Here is a 16803-nt window from a genome sequence, read left to right as displayed (position 1 = left end):
GACTCTTATCCTCTTAACCAGCTGATCTGGGAGAGAAGCTCCACGTCAACAGTTATTCACGCATCACAGGAACATCAAAATAGGATGATTAGACATGCCTTCTAGAGAACGAGTGTCTGCTACTGCTCCCAAGCCCAGGGATTTTTCCACAGTAGAGATTTGAATCCTTCCCACTCTTTCAAGCTGACTTTAATATGACTCCTAATTTTGATATTCTAAGTTTTGCTTTCTCCTCCTTACAGATTTGGTTTACCAATCATTTTAGACTGAAAAAACGGTCTAGAGAGGCAAAGATCCCCGAGTCACCGGGCATTGGACACAAATGAAGGAATTTGAGATAAGAGCAACAACTAGTTCTCCACTCAGAATTCCAGGAAACGGGTGACTATCTTGGAATGTCACTGTTCGTTTGAGTGCTTCAATAAAGTGATATAGAAAAACTACAAATATTGAATTTAAACAAAATATATATGCAAAATTGGAGAGAATATTTTTTTATTTTGTTAGAAATGCGTTTTCAATAAGAAAACAACTAATGTGATTAAAAGCAAAGCAACCCTTTACGCAACTCAGAAATACATTTTAGAAGTAACATAAATTGGACCCTTGAATGATATGCTTTACAAGAGGTCTCCTAGCAAGACTTTTGAATTGTCACAGCACGAAAATGTTAGTTAAGAACCTAAAGGAGGACTTGCGTTTCTTTCCCATCTCTTGTGCCTTTAACAACTAATATAAACCAGCATATGTCTATGTACACGTGCTCATGGAGAGAGCAGGGAGGAGGATGTGGTGGATTAAAGCAGCAAGCGGGGTGGGGGAGTTTGTTAAAATGGCAGGGGTGGTGGATTATCAAGTTGGGGAGGAGAGAAGACTGCCTACAGATGCACTCGTTCTGAGAGCCCCAAAGCAAGTTTAAAAAAAGACCCTTCAAGTGCGAAGCATGGACAGGCAAAGCAGAGCAGGAAGATGTACTGACCAATCTGAAGCATGCAAATTAGAGCGATATTGAAATACATGAACGGCAAGTAAAATTAAGTATTCAGCAGGCTGTAAGCCCCTTTTAAGATTTTTTTAAATGTTTAAATTACAACATATTGCGCAAGAACAGTGCAAGCGAAACCTAAATAAAGTGGGAGCACACAATGGAAAAAGGGCAACGAAGCAGTAGTTGGTTGGACCATGTGCCAGGAGAGAGACAAACCTGAAGAGGAAGTGAAGCTAACATGTGCGGACCACGGACCAAAAATAAGCAAAGGAATTACAGCGACAATGAAGTCAACCAATGGTAAGGAATTGGGAGGTTCTAAGCCCCCTGTAGGTAAACAAAACGTCTTGCAAGAGATGGCGCTTACAATGTCTCACATGAGACCTAAAACCAACGTCAGCTCAATGGCAAAACAGACTAAGATAAACCACAAAAACGAACTAACATGCTCCATAAGTCCTTCAAGTGTAAAGAGCGGTATCTGATACCCATAACATAACGAAAGGTACTAGGTTGGAAATGACATGAGAACATGCACTTAACACACCCTGGTGGTATTGCCACTGAAATATACCAAACAGTGTGCTTTCACTATAATAAGCTCTCGTGAAAGAAATGCTGATTGACAATGTCATTATCGAGATACCTGGTCGTCACACTATAGAACTAATACCAATAACGAATCAAAGAAAATCTCAGCTCAGAAAGTGGAAATAGTTCCATAATCCGTGTAGAAAGTGCCCTTTGGAATTAATGCCTTAAATCATTAGATACTCGTGGACTACATTTTCTTTAATACCATCAAGATTAACCTTGGTTTTTAAAAATGTTGTGCAGTGGTAGGCACAGTCAAACTGGAAGGTAAGTAATATTTGAGAGTAACATAATAAGTGCCAATATACCGGAATCTGGTAATGAGCCAAGGACAATGGCTGGAAGAAAACAAACAAATGAAACCTGTAGACAGCAATCCTATACATTCCACTGGGTACAAAAACAGTCATTACATGCATGTGCATTAAGATTCTGCTCTTTTGCAGTAAAATGCCAACAGTGAAGATGTAATCATTTTAGGTGCAATCAGGGGCATAGCTTGGTCAGTAAGATTAGGGGTGGGAGCTTCAGATATTCGGACAACCGGGCTTGCAAATAATGTTTCAATACATAATAATTATTTACAACAAGGGGTGGTGATGGACAGAGTCTCTGAATTAAGCAGAGTACTCTCACCCAGTCAAGAGATCAGGGCTAGATCCAACACCGTTTTTTAGCTCATTGCACCATCCCAGTTTCAGAACCCGGCTGTATGCAAATTAGTCTGTCCCTGGCCCAGTGCATCATGGGAACAGGGCAGACCAGACTACAAAAGCCAATTCTTACACTGGGAAGGAAACAAGCTTCCGGGGACCGGTTTCTGGCATTACAGCCGTCTTCGGCCCGGCTTGCTTGAATCCTGATGGTGCAATGAGCAAGGGACTCACATCTGAGTATACCCTTCCACGCTTAGGGTGGACAAAATTATTTACAACAAGGGGTGGTGATGGACAGAGTCTCTGAATTAAGCAGAGTACTCTCACCCAGTCAAGAGATCAGGGCTAGATCCAACACCGTTTTTTAGCTCATTGCACCATCCCAGTTTCAGAACCCGGCTGTATGCAAATTAGTCTGTCCCTGGCCCAGTGCATCATGGGAACAGGGCAGACCAGACTACAAAAGCCAATTCTTACACTGGGAAGGAAACAAGCTTCCGGGGACCAGTTTCTGGCATTACAGCCGTCTTCGGCCCGGCTTGCTTGAATCCTGATGGTGCAATGAGCAAGGGACTCACATCTGAGTATACCCTTCCACGCTTAGGGTGGACAAAATTATTTACAACAAGGGGTGGTGATGGACAGAGTCTCTGAATTAAGCAGAGTACTCTCACCCAGTCAAGAGATCAGGGCTAGATCCAACACCGTTTTTTAGCTCATTGAATTAAGCAGTAATTTGCATATAGCCAGGTTCTGAGCTGGGATGGGGCAGTGAGCTAAATAACGGTGATGGATCAAGCCCTGATCTTTGGACTGGGTAAGAGTGGTCTGCTTAATTCAGACACTCTGTTCATCACCACCCCCTTTTCTGAATCAATACATAATAAAGCAAGCAGGGTGCTTGATAGTACCCTAAGGGGCAAAGGAAAGAGAGAAGAATGTGGAAAGGGAAGACTACTAAGAGCACACAATATTTTGTAGGATAACCAATATTTTGGGAACTTTCAAAACCAGAGTGGGTGAACATTTTTGTCTATGTGTATGTAAACATCCCTTGTGAAATTCAACTGACCTCTCACAATACCCGACCGAAAGAATCTGTGCCAAACTATCCGATAATACACTTATTAGTGGGGTGCAACACCCCAAACACCAACCCCTGAAACTACGTCCCTGGGTGCAATGTAGCATCAAAGTCGCTGCAGATGTCTTATTTTTTTTTTACAACAGTGAAATGGGTAGGTATTAGCGTTTGCAAGTTAATTAATAAACCATGCACTGTTAAACCAAGCGACAAGGTCGCAGTGACTAACGTCTAGATGGCTAATTTTATTTAGAACAATATAGACTATTTGGGCAAATCAGACTGCATGAAAACTTTCAAATTGTTAACTATACGGCTGCCAGCACATTCATGGGAGTGGTGTATGTCTGCAGAAAAAGCAGAGTGGGATATTGAACCATCCTAGAATTAGCAAAGTTAAATGTTACCCGACTAACTAGATCATAACACTTCGAATACTGTCAATGCGGGAGGATGCGCCTTTGGTCAAGCACCATAAATGATTTGCAGCAAATGTTAACTTCAATCTGAAAGTTAACTAAAGAATGGGAAGAACAAGATCAGGCTTGCAGAACCAGTGATCAGAAACGCTGCATAAAGTAGTGCGATTAGAGTGGCTATAGAAAAAAGCCCAAAAGAAGAATTCCCACCACCTATCCCAGAAGACTGCACAAACTAACTGTGGTATGAAAACTACAGTTACAGGGAAGCAGGCTTTACTTTCACAGAATGCTTTCGTTAAAGATGCTACCCTAACCCCCTTGTGTGTGTGTCTGTGTGTGTAGAGAAGATGGCTTGAGGCTTGTACATCTAGACTTGTATTAAAAGTCCATACTGTAATGACTTGAGGTCATTTGGCATGCAAACTACAGTAAAAACTGTAGCCAGCAAAGTCATCAAGAAATACTTTATTCGGCATTTCCAACCACAAAAGCACATACAAATATAAAAATAAAACAAACACATGAAAAACATTGTAAAAAGGGTTCAACTCGAGGGCAATAATCAGATCCCTGCAAAGCTTTTTAAAACCAAGCATAATATAATCGATAATCGGTACGAGCAGATACTGCAATAAACTCACAGTCTCATCTGCATATTAATCTAAGGTCACTTATAAAATAATCAATCAGCACATTGCTGACCATAAAAAAGGCAGCATAAGGCACTCTAAGCATAAAAACCTTACACATCAATACAATAAAAAAAAAATAGGAGTTGGAGATAAAATCATGAATATGGAGAAAACTAAGTAGTCACTGGAAATAGGCAAAAAATAAAGCCAAGGCTCACAACATAAAACACAGTCCATTGCTTTACATCTACTGCACCAACTCCAGAGGAGATATTTAGGCACTGAACAGACAGCTATCTGCAGGGACTCAGTGCGTAGAAGCCGTAGGGCAGCCTGAAGCAGTATACAGTCAAGTTGTTTGCAAAGTGGGATCCAAGCTTTCATAGAGCGAGCATAACATGACCATAAGAAAATATAACGTACCAAAGACAGGCACGGCCCGTGTCGGGCGTTATACTGGGGCGGTGACGTCAGGCAGGGGAGGGGGGGGGGGGGGGGGGGGGGTCAGGGTGGGGGGGTTGTAAAATGCGGGATATGGACCATTAAAGGTAAGTACCGATAAAAATAAATAAAACGAATTTCGTTGCCCACGCTGCATCACATTTGGCAATGCAGCGTGGGCAACGAAATTCGTAAGAATTACCTAGCACAATCACGTCCTGAAGAGCCCTAGATTTCTCAATACCCAAGGAATATTTCAACCTTTGCCAATACAGTAACTGTTTAAGTTGGTGGGCCTTTGGGTCCTAGGTTCAATGCCCATGTACCGGAGTAATGGTATATGCGGATTACTTTTTGGTTGATCAGTTGCAGCTCTCAGGAGCGTATTTTTGACCACACCAATCAAAGCCAAATTTGTGTTGCCCCAAACTTCAGCCCTGTACAAAGCACTACCCTTAGGCTTGGCCCTATAAGTCTTTAGCACAGGGAAGATGTGCCTTACTCGAGAAGTCTTAAAATAGCAGCATAGTGTTGAGATGGGTTCAAGAAGCTCTTCTGGACCTGGGGAAGCCAGGACAGATCTGGTCATCTTAACGGACAAGTTACTTCCCTTCGGTAACACCGTATCTTGGCCATCTCTGTTTGAGACATCGAGCTGCAGATTCCTTACCTTTGAACAGATACCCAAGCAATGCTGCTTACCTTTTATACCAGAAAATCCTGCAGAACAGAGCAGCCAAACAGGCCCTCTCTGCGAAGCTGAGTAGTGTCTGGCAGTCGTGTGCAGAGATGCCCACATGGCTGCTTGGCAAATATCAGCAATTGGTTTCCTATTCTAGAGGGCTGTGGTGTCTGCCTTTGCACTGGTGGAAAGGGCCCTAAGGCCTTTGGAATGCTGCTTCTTTGCCAAGGCGTAACAGATTTATACAGAGGATAACCAACAGGTGATGGTCCTCTTCTGAACACACCCCTTCTTTGCTCCCATGTACCCTATAAAAAGTTGGTCATCCATCCAGAACGCTTTAGTGCTGTCAAGGTAGAAAGAGAATACTCTTTCTGGGTCCAGACAATGGAGATGCTACTCTTCTTTGGAAGGGTGCGGAGGTGCTTAGAAAGTGGGCAGAGTAACGGACTGACCCAGATTGAAGGGAGTTACAACCTTGGGCAAAAAGGATGCTGTAGTTCTTAGTACCACTTTGTTCAGAAAGATTGTCAAGAAGGGAGTCTGTGATGATAGTGCCTGCAGTTCGCTCACCATTCTGGCATAGGTAATTGCCACTAAAAAGACTGTTTTTATAATGCGCAACTGTAGAGGGAAGTTGTGCAGCAGCTCAATGGTGCACACATCACGAAATTAAGGACCCACTGTGGCATAAGAAAAGTATAAGGGGGAAACAAGTGGGTTAACCCCTTCAAAAACCACTACACCAGAGGGGACTTACAAAGTGAAGGCTGATCTGATCTGGCAGCCAGGGTAAAGCTGAAAGGGCCGAACCGTAGCCCTTCAGAGTACCCAAGGCAGAACCCTGCTGGGCCAAGGAAAGAATAAACCGGAGAATATCTGGCATAGGCAGATGAGGGGTCAATAGACTAATCTGGTCAATATTTACAAAATCTCTTCCATCAGCAGGCCTATACAGATTTTGTGGAGGAACGCCTGGACACAATAATGTCACAGGCTTCGGGAGGAAAGTCCACTAGGATGTGGATAATGGACAGGTCGGGTGGAGGACCCTCCCCTGCTGCTGCGACGGAAGACCTTCCGAAGCAGCAGCCTGATCGCAGGATCGATGCTCATAGATAGCAGCTAAGGATACCAAACCCTACGTCCTAAATCCAGAGCCACAAGAACAAATTGTGCCCGGTCTCTCCCCACCACTGCAAGAGACCTTGTACCACCTCAGAATGAGGATGTGACTTGTGATCAGCAAAGCACCTTCGGCTAAATTAGTCTGCTCTGGCATTCAGCGAACTAGTCAAATGTTGAACCACCAGGGAAATGCCCTGTTCCTGCCATGTCCAGAGAAGTAGGGCCTCTTGACAGAGCCCACGTCCCCACACTGCCCTGTTTTTTGCAGTACCACTTGGCGGTAGTGTTGTCCATGAACACCTGAACCAGCTTTTCCTTGATGAACGGTAAAAAGGCTTTCAGTGCCAATCTGATTGCCCGAAGGTTCAATAGGTTGATATGGAGCTTGGATTCCACCAGAGACCAGAGTCCTCTGATCTGTACCTCCTCCTGATGGCCGCCCCATTCCAAAAGAGACACCTGTCACTACTGTGACCACTCCAGGTCTTTCTCAGTGCCCTCTGATATCTGAACTAGGTCAGTAAGATTTCCTCGATGCTGTGCCCACTGGAACTTCAGGTCCCACTGTAGAGCCTGCATGCGCCACCTTGCATGGTCCACCAGCAGAATGCAGGAGGGCATGTGGTCCAAACATCAGGTTCATAGCCTGAATATCCTGGAACCGCCATTCGGGAGGACAGGCCAGAAACTGCACCATGTCCAGAACCGCTGCAATGAAAGGGAGCATCTGAGAGGGAATCTGGTGCGACTTCGGCACATTGATAGTGAACCCTAAGTGCAGGAGTTTTGCCGTAGTCTGGAGGTGGGAGAAGACTGCGTGGGATGAGACCGCCTTCAACCAGTCGTCGAGATAGGGGAAGACTGGAACCCTGATCTCTGCAGATTGGCTGTAACCACCGCCATCACCTTTGTGAACACCCGAGGGGCGCTGGTGAGGCCGAAAGGGAGCAAGGCAAACTGAAAGTGCTTTTGACCCACTTTAAACCGTAGGTAGGAATGGGCAGGACAGGGATATGAAAATAGGCATCATGCAAGTCCAGCGCTACCATCCAGTGTTCCGGGTCCATGGTAGACAGGACCCGAGCTAGGGGAAGGGCATCTTGAACTTCTCCTTTAAGAGGAAGTAGTTGAGGTCTCTGAGGTCGAGGATAGGACGAAGATCTCCATCCTTCTATGGGACCAGGCATGAAGTGTTCACCAACCGCAATGCTAGACTGGGGGGAAGAGAATATGTTCTTTCCAAAGTTTTCCAGTCTCTTAGGTTCCCTGACCGGTGGTGCGGAAGGTAATGCGCCATGAGAAGTGGAAGCTTTAACCACCAAGCTTTGTGGGGTGGGGGGTGAGGAAAGCTGTGTCGCCCAGTGCAGGGCGATGGCGGCAGGCAATCGTTCTGTTCACAGGAGCCCCTGTTTTGGGCTTGGAGCAGATGCCCAAAAGAACATTCATCAACGCCTCCCTGAAAGGCAGCAAGAGTTCCGAGCTGGAGACAACAGGCTGCAGGACCTCTGTCAAGCAGTTAGTCTTGACTGCCACCGTAGGTAGCTGCAGGTCCAAGACCTCCACTGCCCTATGCACTACCATAGCGAATGATGCCCCCCTCCTCCGTAGACATGTTAGGGGTAGACAGCATGCCAGAATGTGGGGCGGTGTCCAGGCCACTGACATCGCCCAGTTCCTCATACCAGTCAAGGTGGGGGTTTGTGACAGACATGTCAGTGACAGGTGTCGCACAGCTTGAACCCAGATGTCTTCTTGCTAGACATTCCTAGCACAACAAAAGAAGTCGAAAAAAGTAGAAAAAAAAGTCTGTCAAAAAATGACAGGGGGTAAGCTCTCTTCAACAGATCTACACTGGCTGGTGTGGAAAAAAAAGAACTGATTTCAGTGCGCCAGAGTGGCGGTTATATTGGCACTGTGTATGTCATGATGACGACTAACGCAACGCCGTCATGCAGAATCAACAGATGCCACCTACCGGCGTGCAGGGGTACTGCTAAGAAAAATCTTCTGGATCCGGCCTGACGCCAGGAATCCAAAGGTAAGGCATCTGCGGCTAGATGTCTCTATCAGATTCCAAGTAATCAAACTGTTACCTTGTGCCACGGTCTATCTTCCAGCATTATCAAGCCCTTAAAGGTTTTATGAGGGCTGATGCCCATAAACTTTGTTTTAGAGTGGTTAATTGTCAGCCCTCTTCAAAAGCAAAAAGCCTCGAACATATCCACTAGATGTTAAACTGGGTGTCATCAGCTGGGTGTTATCTGCAAATAATAAAAATCTTATAACCAGCCAATTGGGTGGCATCATTTTGTCGGTCCTCTGGATACGTGGCCACATCATTAAGGTATAAAGAGAATAGGTTAGGATGAAGGACACACCCTTGCCGGATCACTTTACGAATATCTATCCGTTCTGTAAGCACCCCACCCAGGCCCCATCTAACCTGGGCATGTGTTCTGATGAAGGCAAACCAAAAAGTCCAAAGGATCGAGCAGGACCCCATGACTGAAGTCATCCCACAACATCCCCGGGGGGAGTAAATCGAACACAGACCAAGTCTACTAAGACCATGTTTAGGATCGCATTTTGAATGACTTGTGTCTTTCAGTAAATAATTAAACAATTAAAAACCTAAAAATCTGGTCGATAATACTAATCCCTCTTCTAAACCCTGCATGTAAGGGGGAGAGGGTCGGATGGTGCTTAATCCATGATTCCAATTCGCATTGCAAAGACCTTTTGGGCTACATCTAAGATGAATCGATCTGTCATTTAGAGGGGAGTTCCAAAGACCCGTTTTGTAGATAGGGACAATTTGAGCCGCCTTCCAACTCAGAGGGACTTGCACCCTTCAAAACTTAGTTAGATAATGTATTAAAATACAGAGCCCAGCCTGCAATGTAAGCAAGAAAGATCACCCGGGATACAATGCGCCTGCAGCTTTTCCAGCAGCAATAGCTTTTATTAAGCTAGCAGATTCACTCAACTCAAACTTGGGACCCAGAAGAGAAAAGATTCAACATTTAACAGTATGACTCTTCAGCAGTCAACCCCTGCTTATAAAGATAAGAACAGTGAGCATGCCATACCTCAGGAATAAGGACATCGACCAAAAGCATTGGGGCTTGCTGGCCTCCGTTGACCACTAACTTCCACAATTTCATGGTGTGATTGTGCATGTCAGCTTAATAAATGTTCTCCCAACCTTTAGTCACCCAGTCCTTGCACACTCTTATGTAGGCCAGCTTATACTCATTTCTTTTGGCTAATATCAAGAGTGTCACTGCTAATAAGGGCTCAGCGAAGCTCATTCTTCCTGTCATCACAGGACTTGTTGTACAGGGTACGTTAATGTTTGAGGGGTGCCCGAGATGTTACAGTGACGCATGAAACACTCCAAGAATTTTAACCAAGTCATCCTTAATCTTTACAATTTTCAAGTTCCAATTCTGGTCCCTGCCCTGAACAAGATTGGAATTTTCCTGCTTTAAAATAGCATCCCTAAGGTCCAGGTTCATTAAATTTCTGTAACTTGGATTTGCAGCTATCTTGTCCCACTTGATCCTTCGCGTATCATTTGAGGGCACCAGATTGGAACTTAAAGATACAAGCAGCATTATTGAACTGGTTAAATAAGCCTTTAAGGGAACAATGGAGAGAGCTATGATCACGGTCAACCTTCAAATCAACCAGGTTACCCCAGAGATGGAGAGAGATTAAGAAGCAATCAATTCTGCATGTGTAGCCGAGGCGATTGAAGGTATAAGCACCACGGGGATCAGATACTGTGCGGCCAACATATGCCCCCAGGCCACAGTGAGGCAAAAGACAGGAGTTGATAAGCAGAACATGTCCAGCGCTTCACTGATTTAGTGTTGAGTATCAGTATCTCTCAATCCTCATCTTCCTCACCAACAGGAGAGGCATTTCCTGTGGCCAGTGGTTCGTATGTGGTGTTCAAGTCACCAGTCATGTGAATCATAGGGGGCCCTATGTGAGGTCACCAATCACCAGGTCTCCCCCCCCCCCCCCCCCACCCCAGCCACCCGGCTATAAACATTGTATAGATACTAACTGCTTGCATCTTCTCTGGTAATATTTATGCTCAGAATATCATGTGAAATAAAAGGCAGCAAGAGCATATTTTAACATTAAGGTTCACTTCAGCCCAAATGAGGAGGCCACCAGAAGGGTGTCCCCTTCCTACAGAGTGGGCCGGAATGCGATCAGCAATACAGTCAGGCCTATATAGTGGGTCAAGGAACCAAGTTTCTTGGAGGAGACCGATCGAATTGGTCAATAAAGCTCCCCCAGGCTAACTTGGACCTAAACTTGGACTTAATCCCCCCTATATTCCAGGATAGATTTTTAATAGGGGAGGAAGACCTCGAATGAGCATCATCACTTGTGGGTAGGGATGGGAGATCGCCGTTTGGGCATGGACACTCTGGGTCAGGTAAAACAAATCCCTCCAAGTAGTGTTGGATGTCAGAGCCATACCATCTAGTCTATCATGGACGTGCCCATAGCCTCCAACTACTTGCAGGGTGCATCCTTCCACGGAGCTAATAAGACACAGGGATATGGCGGGTTAAGATCAAACCAGATCGCTGTACTGTGTGGAAATTCTCAAAGCAATTCTATAGTTACTAAGCCTTCCAATAGGGATTTCAACTTCAGCTCTAACCTGATATAGTTGAAGTCATCTGTATAAAAACAAAGACTATAACCTAATTTTGAAACCTTTATAGTAGCTGTTCTTTTTAAACACCAGACTTCAAACTTCAATACCACAATCAAAGCACTATTCTGCAAAAAAATTTGCTCCTTCAGTATTTCATGGGCATCGGCCAGTGTCTTGTAGATTCATAATTTTTTTAGAATAATGTTAGAGGTTAATGTACGTTCTGTAACAACTCCACACAACCAAACTGCACATTCACGAACAGTACTTAAAACAGCCACATTAAAAGATTGCATTTGCCAGCTGACATGGTAATCTTTCTTAAATGTATTAAGTTCAGAAAACGTAAAATAAGTTATAAAAAACCAAACAATAGCACTTTATTATTTAAGGTTTGGGTGAACTTACCTCTATACCAGTGAGATAGTACGCCGACAAAAGGCCACCAACAAAACGAATATTTACTTCAAAGACGGAAACCTCTGCATTCTGAAGGAAAAAAATGCAAATAATGTTTTTGCCTTACAGCATTTGAAAAGCAATTTACATAGGTGTTTCATATAGAATACAGCTAACGGCACAAAATATGATAATTTTTTTATGTAGTTACCCGTCATGATATTAATTTTATTCACTTCTAAAGTTTACTACAGAGTAAATCTAAAAAATGAAAGTGTTGAAAAATGGTGCAGTGGTAATGATTGGTGCATAGGCATGGAAAAAGCAATGCAAGGTCAGGTATGCCCCAAAAGAAGAAATAAATGGATTACGCTTTGGGCCACTTAGAATGACATTTCCGTGAGGATTCCAGATGAATGGAGGAATTGATATCATGCATTGCCATTGAGAGTTTAAATATTTTGATCTAATGCGACACTTTTCCACCCACAGAGTATTTCTTGAGATGAAATATATGGAAGGGCAATTGGGGACCAAGTCTTTAGACAATGGCACTTTTTTAACATGAATATGTATGTTGATGTTCCATCTGGGGGACCATATTAATACAGATAAAACTAGGTTTCATATTAAAAATAACGGCAATTTATAAAAAAAAAAAAAGAGTTAAACAGCGCTCTGACTAAGTTTTACACATTCTCACAGGCTGTAGAATAACAATGAAATTAGAAGCACTGCCCTGTTTCATCTTGACTGTCAAAATGCAATGCGACATGGGTAGGTTAGCAGAAAGTATTTTCAGTGTGGTTGTATTCTTATGACGGGCAATGGTTATCCCCCCACCTACATTTACATAATCATGATACACAAATGTTTAGACTGATACCCACAACTGTCCACTACTCTAGCAGAGACCAGGTTCATGAGATTTCAAACTTTCGCTGAACGTTGTATTCATTAAGCAATTTACAATGTTCACAGGCTGCAGAATAAGTAGGGGGGCAGTTCTTGCCAGTTCTGCAATTCGTTTACCCCGTTCCACAGCAGTCCTTTCCAGATAACAAAAAAGCTCTAGAAGCTAAATAATAGCCAACAAAAAAGCTCTAGAAGCTAAAATGTCATTGCAAGCAAACCTTTTCATCCTTGACGTTATCTTTGTCACCATTTTGGGTATACTGAAAAACCAAAAACTAATCAAAAAGACATTACCCTTAACTAGAATTATTTCAGACAGTCTTTGTGGAGAGTTTTGTCTACATAGAAAAAAAAAAAAAAAGACTTCCTGAAAGAATTATGTGCGCCAAGATTCAGTGCTTAGAAGAAACCCGTTCTCACGCTTCACATTTGCTCATTACCGGATATCCCATCTGGCCAAAATGAATCGGACACTAAACCACCATTGCCAGCACCATTTAGTCTTCCTTTCAGTAGTACAAACCGGATGGCTTGGTTTAATTCCGCACCAGTCAAAAAGAGTGCTGCGCGTTACTACACGAGATACTAGTGATGGAATATGACTGCTCTAGGGAACTGTATCCCAACTTAATTGACAATGCGCACCGCGGAGTAGTGTTTATTGAAAAGCCTGCGGCAACCTTGACAACGTTCATCGATCAGCACGCCGTCGCCGACAGCCCATGTGTTTTCACCCACTATGCCACTTTAGGCAGAGACCTGCCACAGGCAAATCAGTCTTGGTCCTGCTCCAATAAGAACAGTTTAGCCGCAAGTGTCGGGTCGGGTGCCCCAAATGGGAACACGAGCAACCCGAGAACAGCAGTCTGGGTAGTCGAGAAATTGCTCACACACGATATAGAAATAACATGGTTTCTTCGGATATTGTTGAAGGATGTTTTCCTCAATATATAAAGAGTTCACTACTGTGTTTTCACAAAGATCACAATCTTTCACTTTAAGGACTTACGTAAAGAATGGAACTCTACACCACTGACTAAATAATTACCCTTTCAAGGTTTACTCAGGAAAAGTTTCAGTGGTCTTATACTTCAGTCCCTTTACCAACAATATAGATGTAGCCCAGCTGGGACTTGACATGTCCTACTTTCAATTAGGCATTTAGGTCAACACTCAATAGCTTAAGTCAGATTCCACAGCCTTTCCTCCAAGCCATACTGAAGCACTGGCCTATGCGAGAGCTATTGGCTTTGTCAATATTCTTTTGTGTGTGCGCTGTGTAACATGACAAAGAAGAATAAATAATCAACAGTATTATATTTTACACAGTATTTGACAACAGAAGGATTTAGAAACTCCATGACTAACACCATCAAGGCAGAATTGTTTCTCTTTTCTAATTTTCAAAAGAAGAGTATTTAGTCTGAATTTAATGCCTTTTGGGGGAAGGAAAATCAGATTGTTAGCCATTAACTACAAAATGATGTAATTCATTTTTAGCATTTGAAACATTTTTCTAGGAAATTATCAGATAGGTGCATCACTAGAGGTGGTGTTTCATTCTATTTGTCTCCCACTATGCCACTACAGGCAGAGACCAGCCACGTGCAAATCTGTCTTAGTCCTGCTCCAAATGGAAAGGTCCAACCTGAACTGTCAGGTCCCCTCCAGATGGGAGCACCAGATGTTTTGAACAGTGTGTAGCATTTGCAGGCGATGAGGGATAATCCTGAAGCCTCTTGGGTATTGATGAACGACTTGCAAACAGGATTAAACATATCGGTATAAGCTCTATCGTCTAGGGGACAAGTTATTTTCTGGGATGCATACCAGTCGGAGGAATTTCTACTCCCTGGGGGAGTCCCTCAAGGCTCCACCTTGTCCCCCACAGTTTTTAACATTTATGTTGCTCCTTTGGCCAAATTAATAGAAAGCTACGGCTTTACGCTGGTGTCATATGCTGAGGACACTCAGCTTATAGTGTCTGTAATCCATTCGGTGGATGTCATGGCAGCTGAATTCTCCAAGTGCACCTCTGCCTTGATGACTTGGATGAATTCAAATTTTTTAAAGCTGAATACTGACAAAACTGAAGTCTTAAAGTTTGGTCAAAAAGCTTCGAACTGGAATCAGCTTTGGTGGCCAACTACAGCCGGTGCTTGTCGCGTGCCAGTGAATAAAGCTAGGAACCTTGGCTTCATGTTCGATAGAGATCTGACCTGGGCCGCTCATATTAACCAAGTGTCATCTGCTTGTATTTTTTATGTTGAAAGGCCTGAGAAAGATCCTCCCGTTAATTCCTCTCTCCCTGAGGAAAACAGTCATGATCGCCACGATTCTTTCTAGAATTGATTATGGCAATGCGCTCTACCTAGGAGCGGGTGCTGCCCAACTGGCCAAACTGCAATCAATTCAGAACGCGGCAGCCAGAGTGGTGCTTAAACTACCTAAACACCACCCCACATCAAACGCGATAAAACAACTTCACTGGCTCCCTGTATGACGTCGTATCAATTTCAAGTCACTCTGTCTGGTACACAAAGCCTTGTTTGGTGGCGGGGCTGAGGATGTACAATCCTTGTTTTCCCGCTATCTGCCAATGCGTTCAATGAGGTCTGCCACTCTTGGCTTGGTCAAACGTCCTAAGCTAAAAAGAGCAAGGTGGGAAGGAAAACGCTTTTCCTTGCTGGCATCTAAGCTATGGAATTCAATTCCCGTACATCTGAGAATGAGACCAAATCGATTGGTTTTCAGGAAAAAAATGAAAACCTGGCTTCTCTCAGCTTTAAGCTTGTCAGCGTTCTGTTCAATTATTTTCCTCGGCGCCAAGATGCCTCGACAGTAGTGCGCTCTACAAATACCTTCAGTCAGTCAGTCAGCTCTAATACAAGCACAGGGGCATAAAGCAAAATGGAAGAAAGTCAGTATATTAATTGGGGCGAAATCTATCTTCTTAAGTACAGGGTCACTTATCGATTAAGAGAGTTTTTAAGCAGATTTGGGATTCAAGGAGTCTTGAATGAGTTTGCCAGCAGAGTATTGAGCAATTTAAGCTGTAAGTGTACCAGCTGGAGTTGGGAGTAGCTTAGTCTTCTGGACATTCACACAACGTTTCAGTGTGAAATGAAATCTACAGTATACAATATATAGAAATTCTATAAATGTATATAGAAGAATCCTATGCTTTACAGGCTTAAATGTTTTGACATGGGAAGATAGTGAACGCTGATGATCATGACAAAGCAGGGCCTATATAAAAATTGTGAACAACTCCTCACCGAATGGTGGACAAAATTCGGTCACTGAGTACCTCAACAAAAAAAGATTGAGGTGGAACAAAACTGATGTAGGTGCAGAAATAGATGTACTAATCGAATCTTCCTTCTGAGGTTTGATCAGGCTTAACAGGGTTTAACGGCCTCACAAGAGATGCAACAGGTGACCAAACTATATGAAGCATACTCAAAGGCATATGCTCCATGCATTTGCTCAATGGGCATCAGGAGTACATTACCCAGTTCATAGCGTTAGTGCCATCTATCAATTGATGCTGATGCCCCAGAGGCTTAGGAAATGTAGTTCAAAACAGCCTATTACAGTAGATCAAAAACTTTCAACGCATACATAAACGTGTGACAACTTTACATCTCAGAAGCCTAAACACTTTTTTTGGTTATAATAGAAAAAGAGAAAAGGTGTTACATGCAAAATGGCAAAAGGTATGGCTGTTTCCAGCATCCATAATAGGTACAAATCGAATCTTATTTAAAACACCAGGGATGCAAATGAGAATATGCAGGTTCCCGACTATTCTTCTGCTCCAGGGTGTTATCACAGCTAAACAAACACCTTTCTGATCTGACCTTTTTATAAGAATGCAAAGGTCTTAAGACTTATAACAGTAAATGTCAGCGCTCATACATGTACACATATATATATATATACACACACACATTCACACACACATTCACACACACACTCACACATTCTTACACACACATATATAGCTCGCAAGAGTGAACTCGTGAACATGCATGCACATTCTTTACAGCTCTTACAGGACTTCTGCACACAGTTTTGAATAATTCAGACAGGATTATTATTAAAATAAAAGCAATATTTAAAAAAAGATGTAATTGCAAAACTGTTTCATTCAATTTAAATACCATGAATTCACC

At 43.2% G+C, this 16803-nt stretch overlaps 1 protein-coding gene across 1 annotated transcript in view; it reads right to left on the bottom strand.

Moving 5' to 3' along the window:
• MAN1A1 (mannosidase alpha class 1A member 1) overlaps positions 1 to 16803 on the bottom strand; it is a 549722-nt gene that overhangs the window by 350004 nt on the left and 182915 nt on the right. Inside the window, exon 4 of the mRNA XM_078648470.1 lies at positions 11720 to 11800. Within this exon, the coding sequence (XP_078504596.1) occupies positions 11720 to 11800 (81 nt within the window). The remainder of the gene's footprint in view (positions 1 to 11719; positions 11801 to 16803) is intronic.

Source organism: Lissotriton helveticus, chromosome 6 (genome assembly GCF_964261635.1).
Source record: "Lissotriton helveticus chromosome 6, aLisHel1.1, whole genome shotgun sequence".
Classification (NCBI taxonomy): Eukaryota; Metazoa; Chordata; class Amphibia; order Caudata; family Salamandridae; genus Lissotriton; species Lissotriton helveticus.
This window is presented reverse-complemented; position numbering and strand designations above follow the sequence as displayed.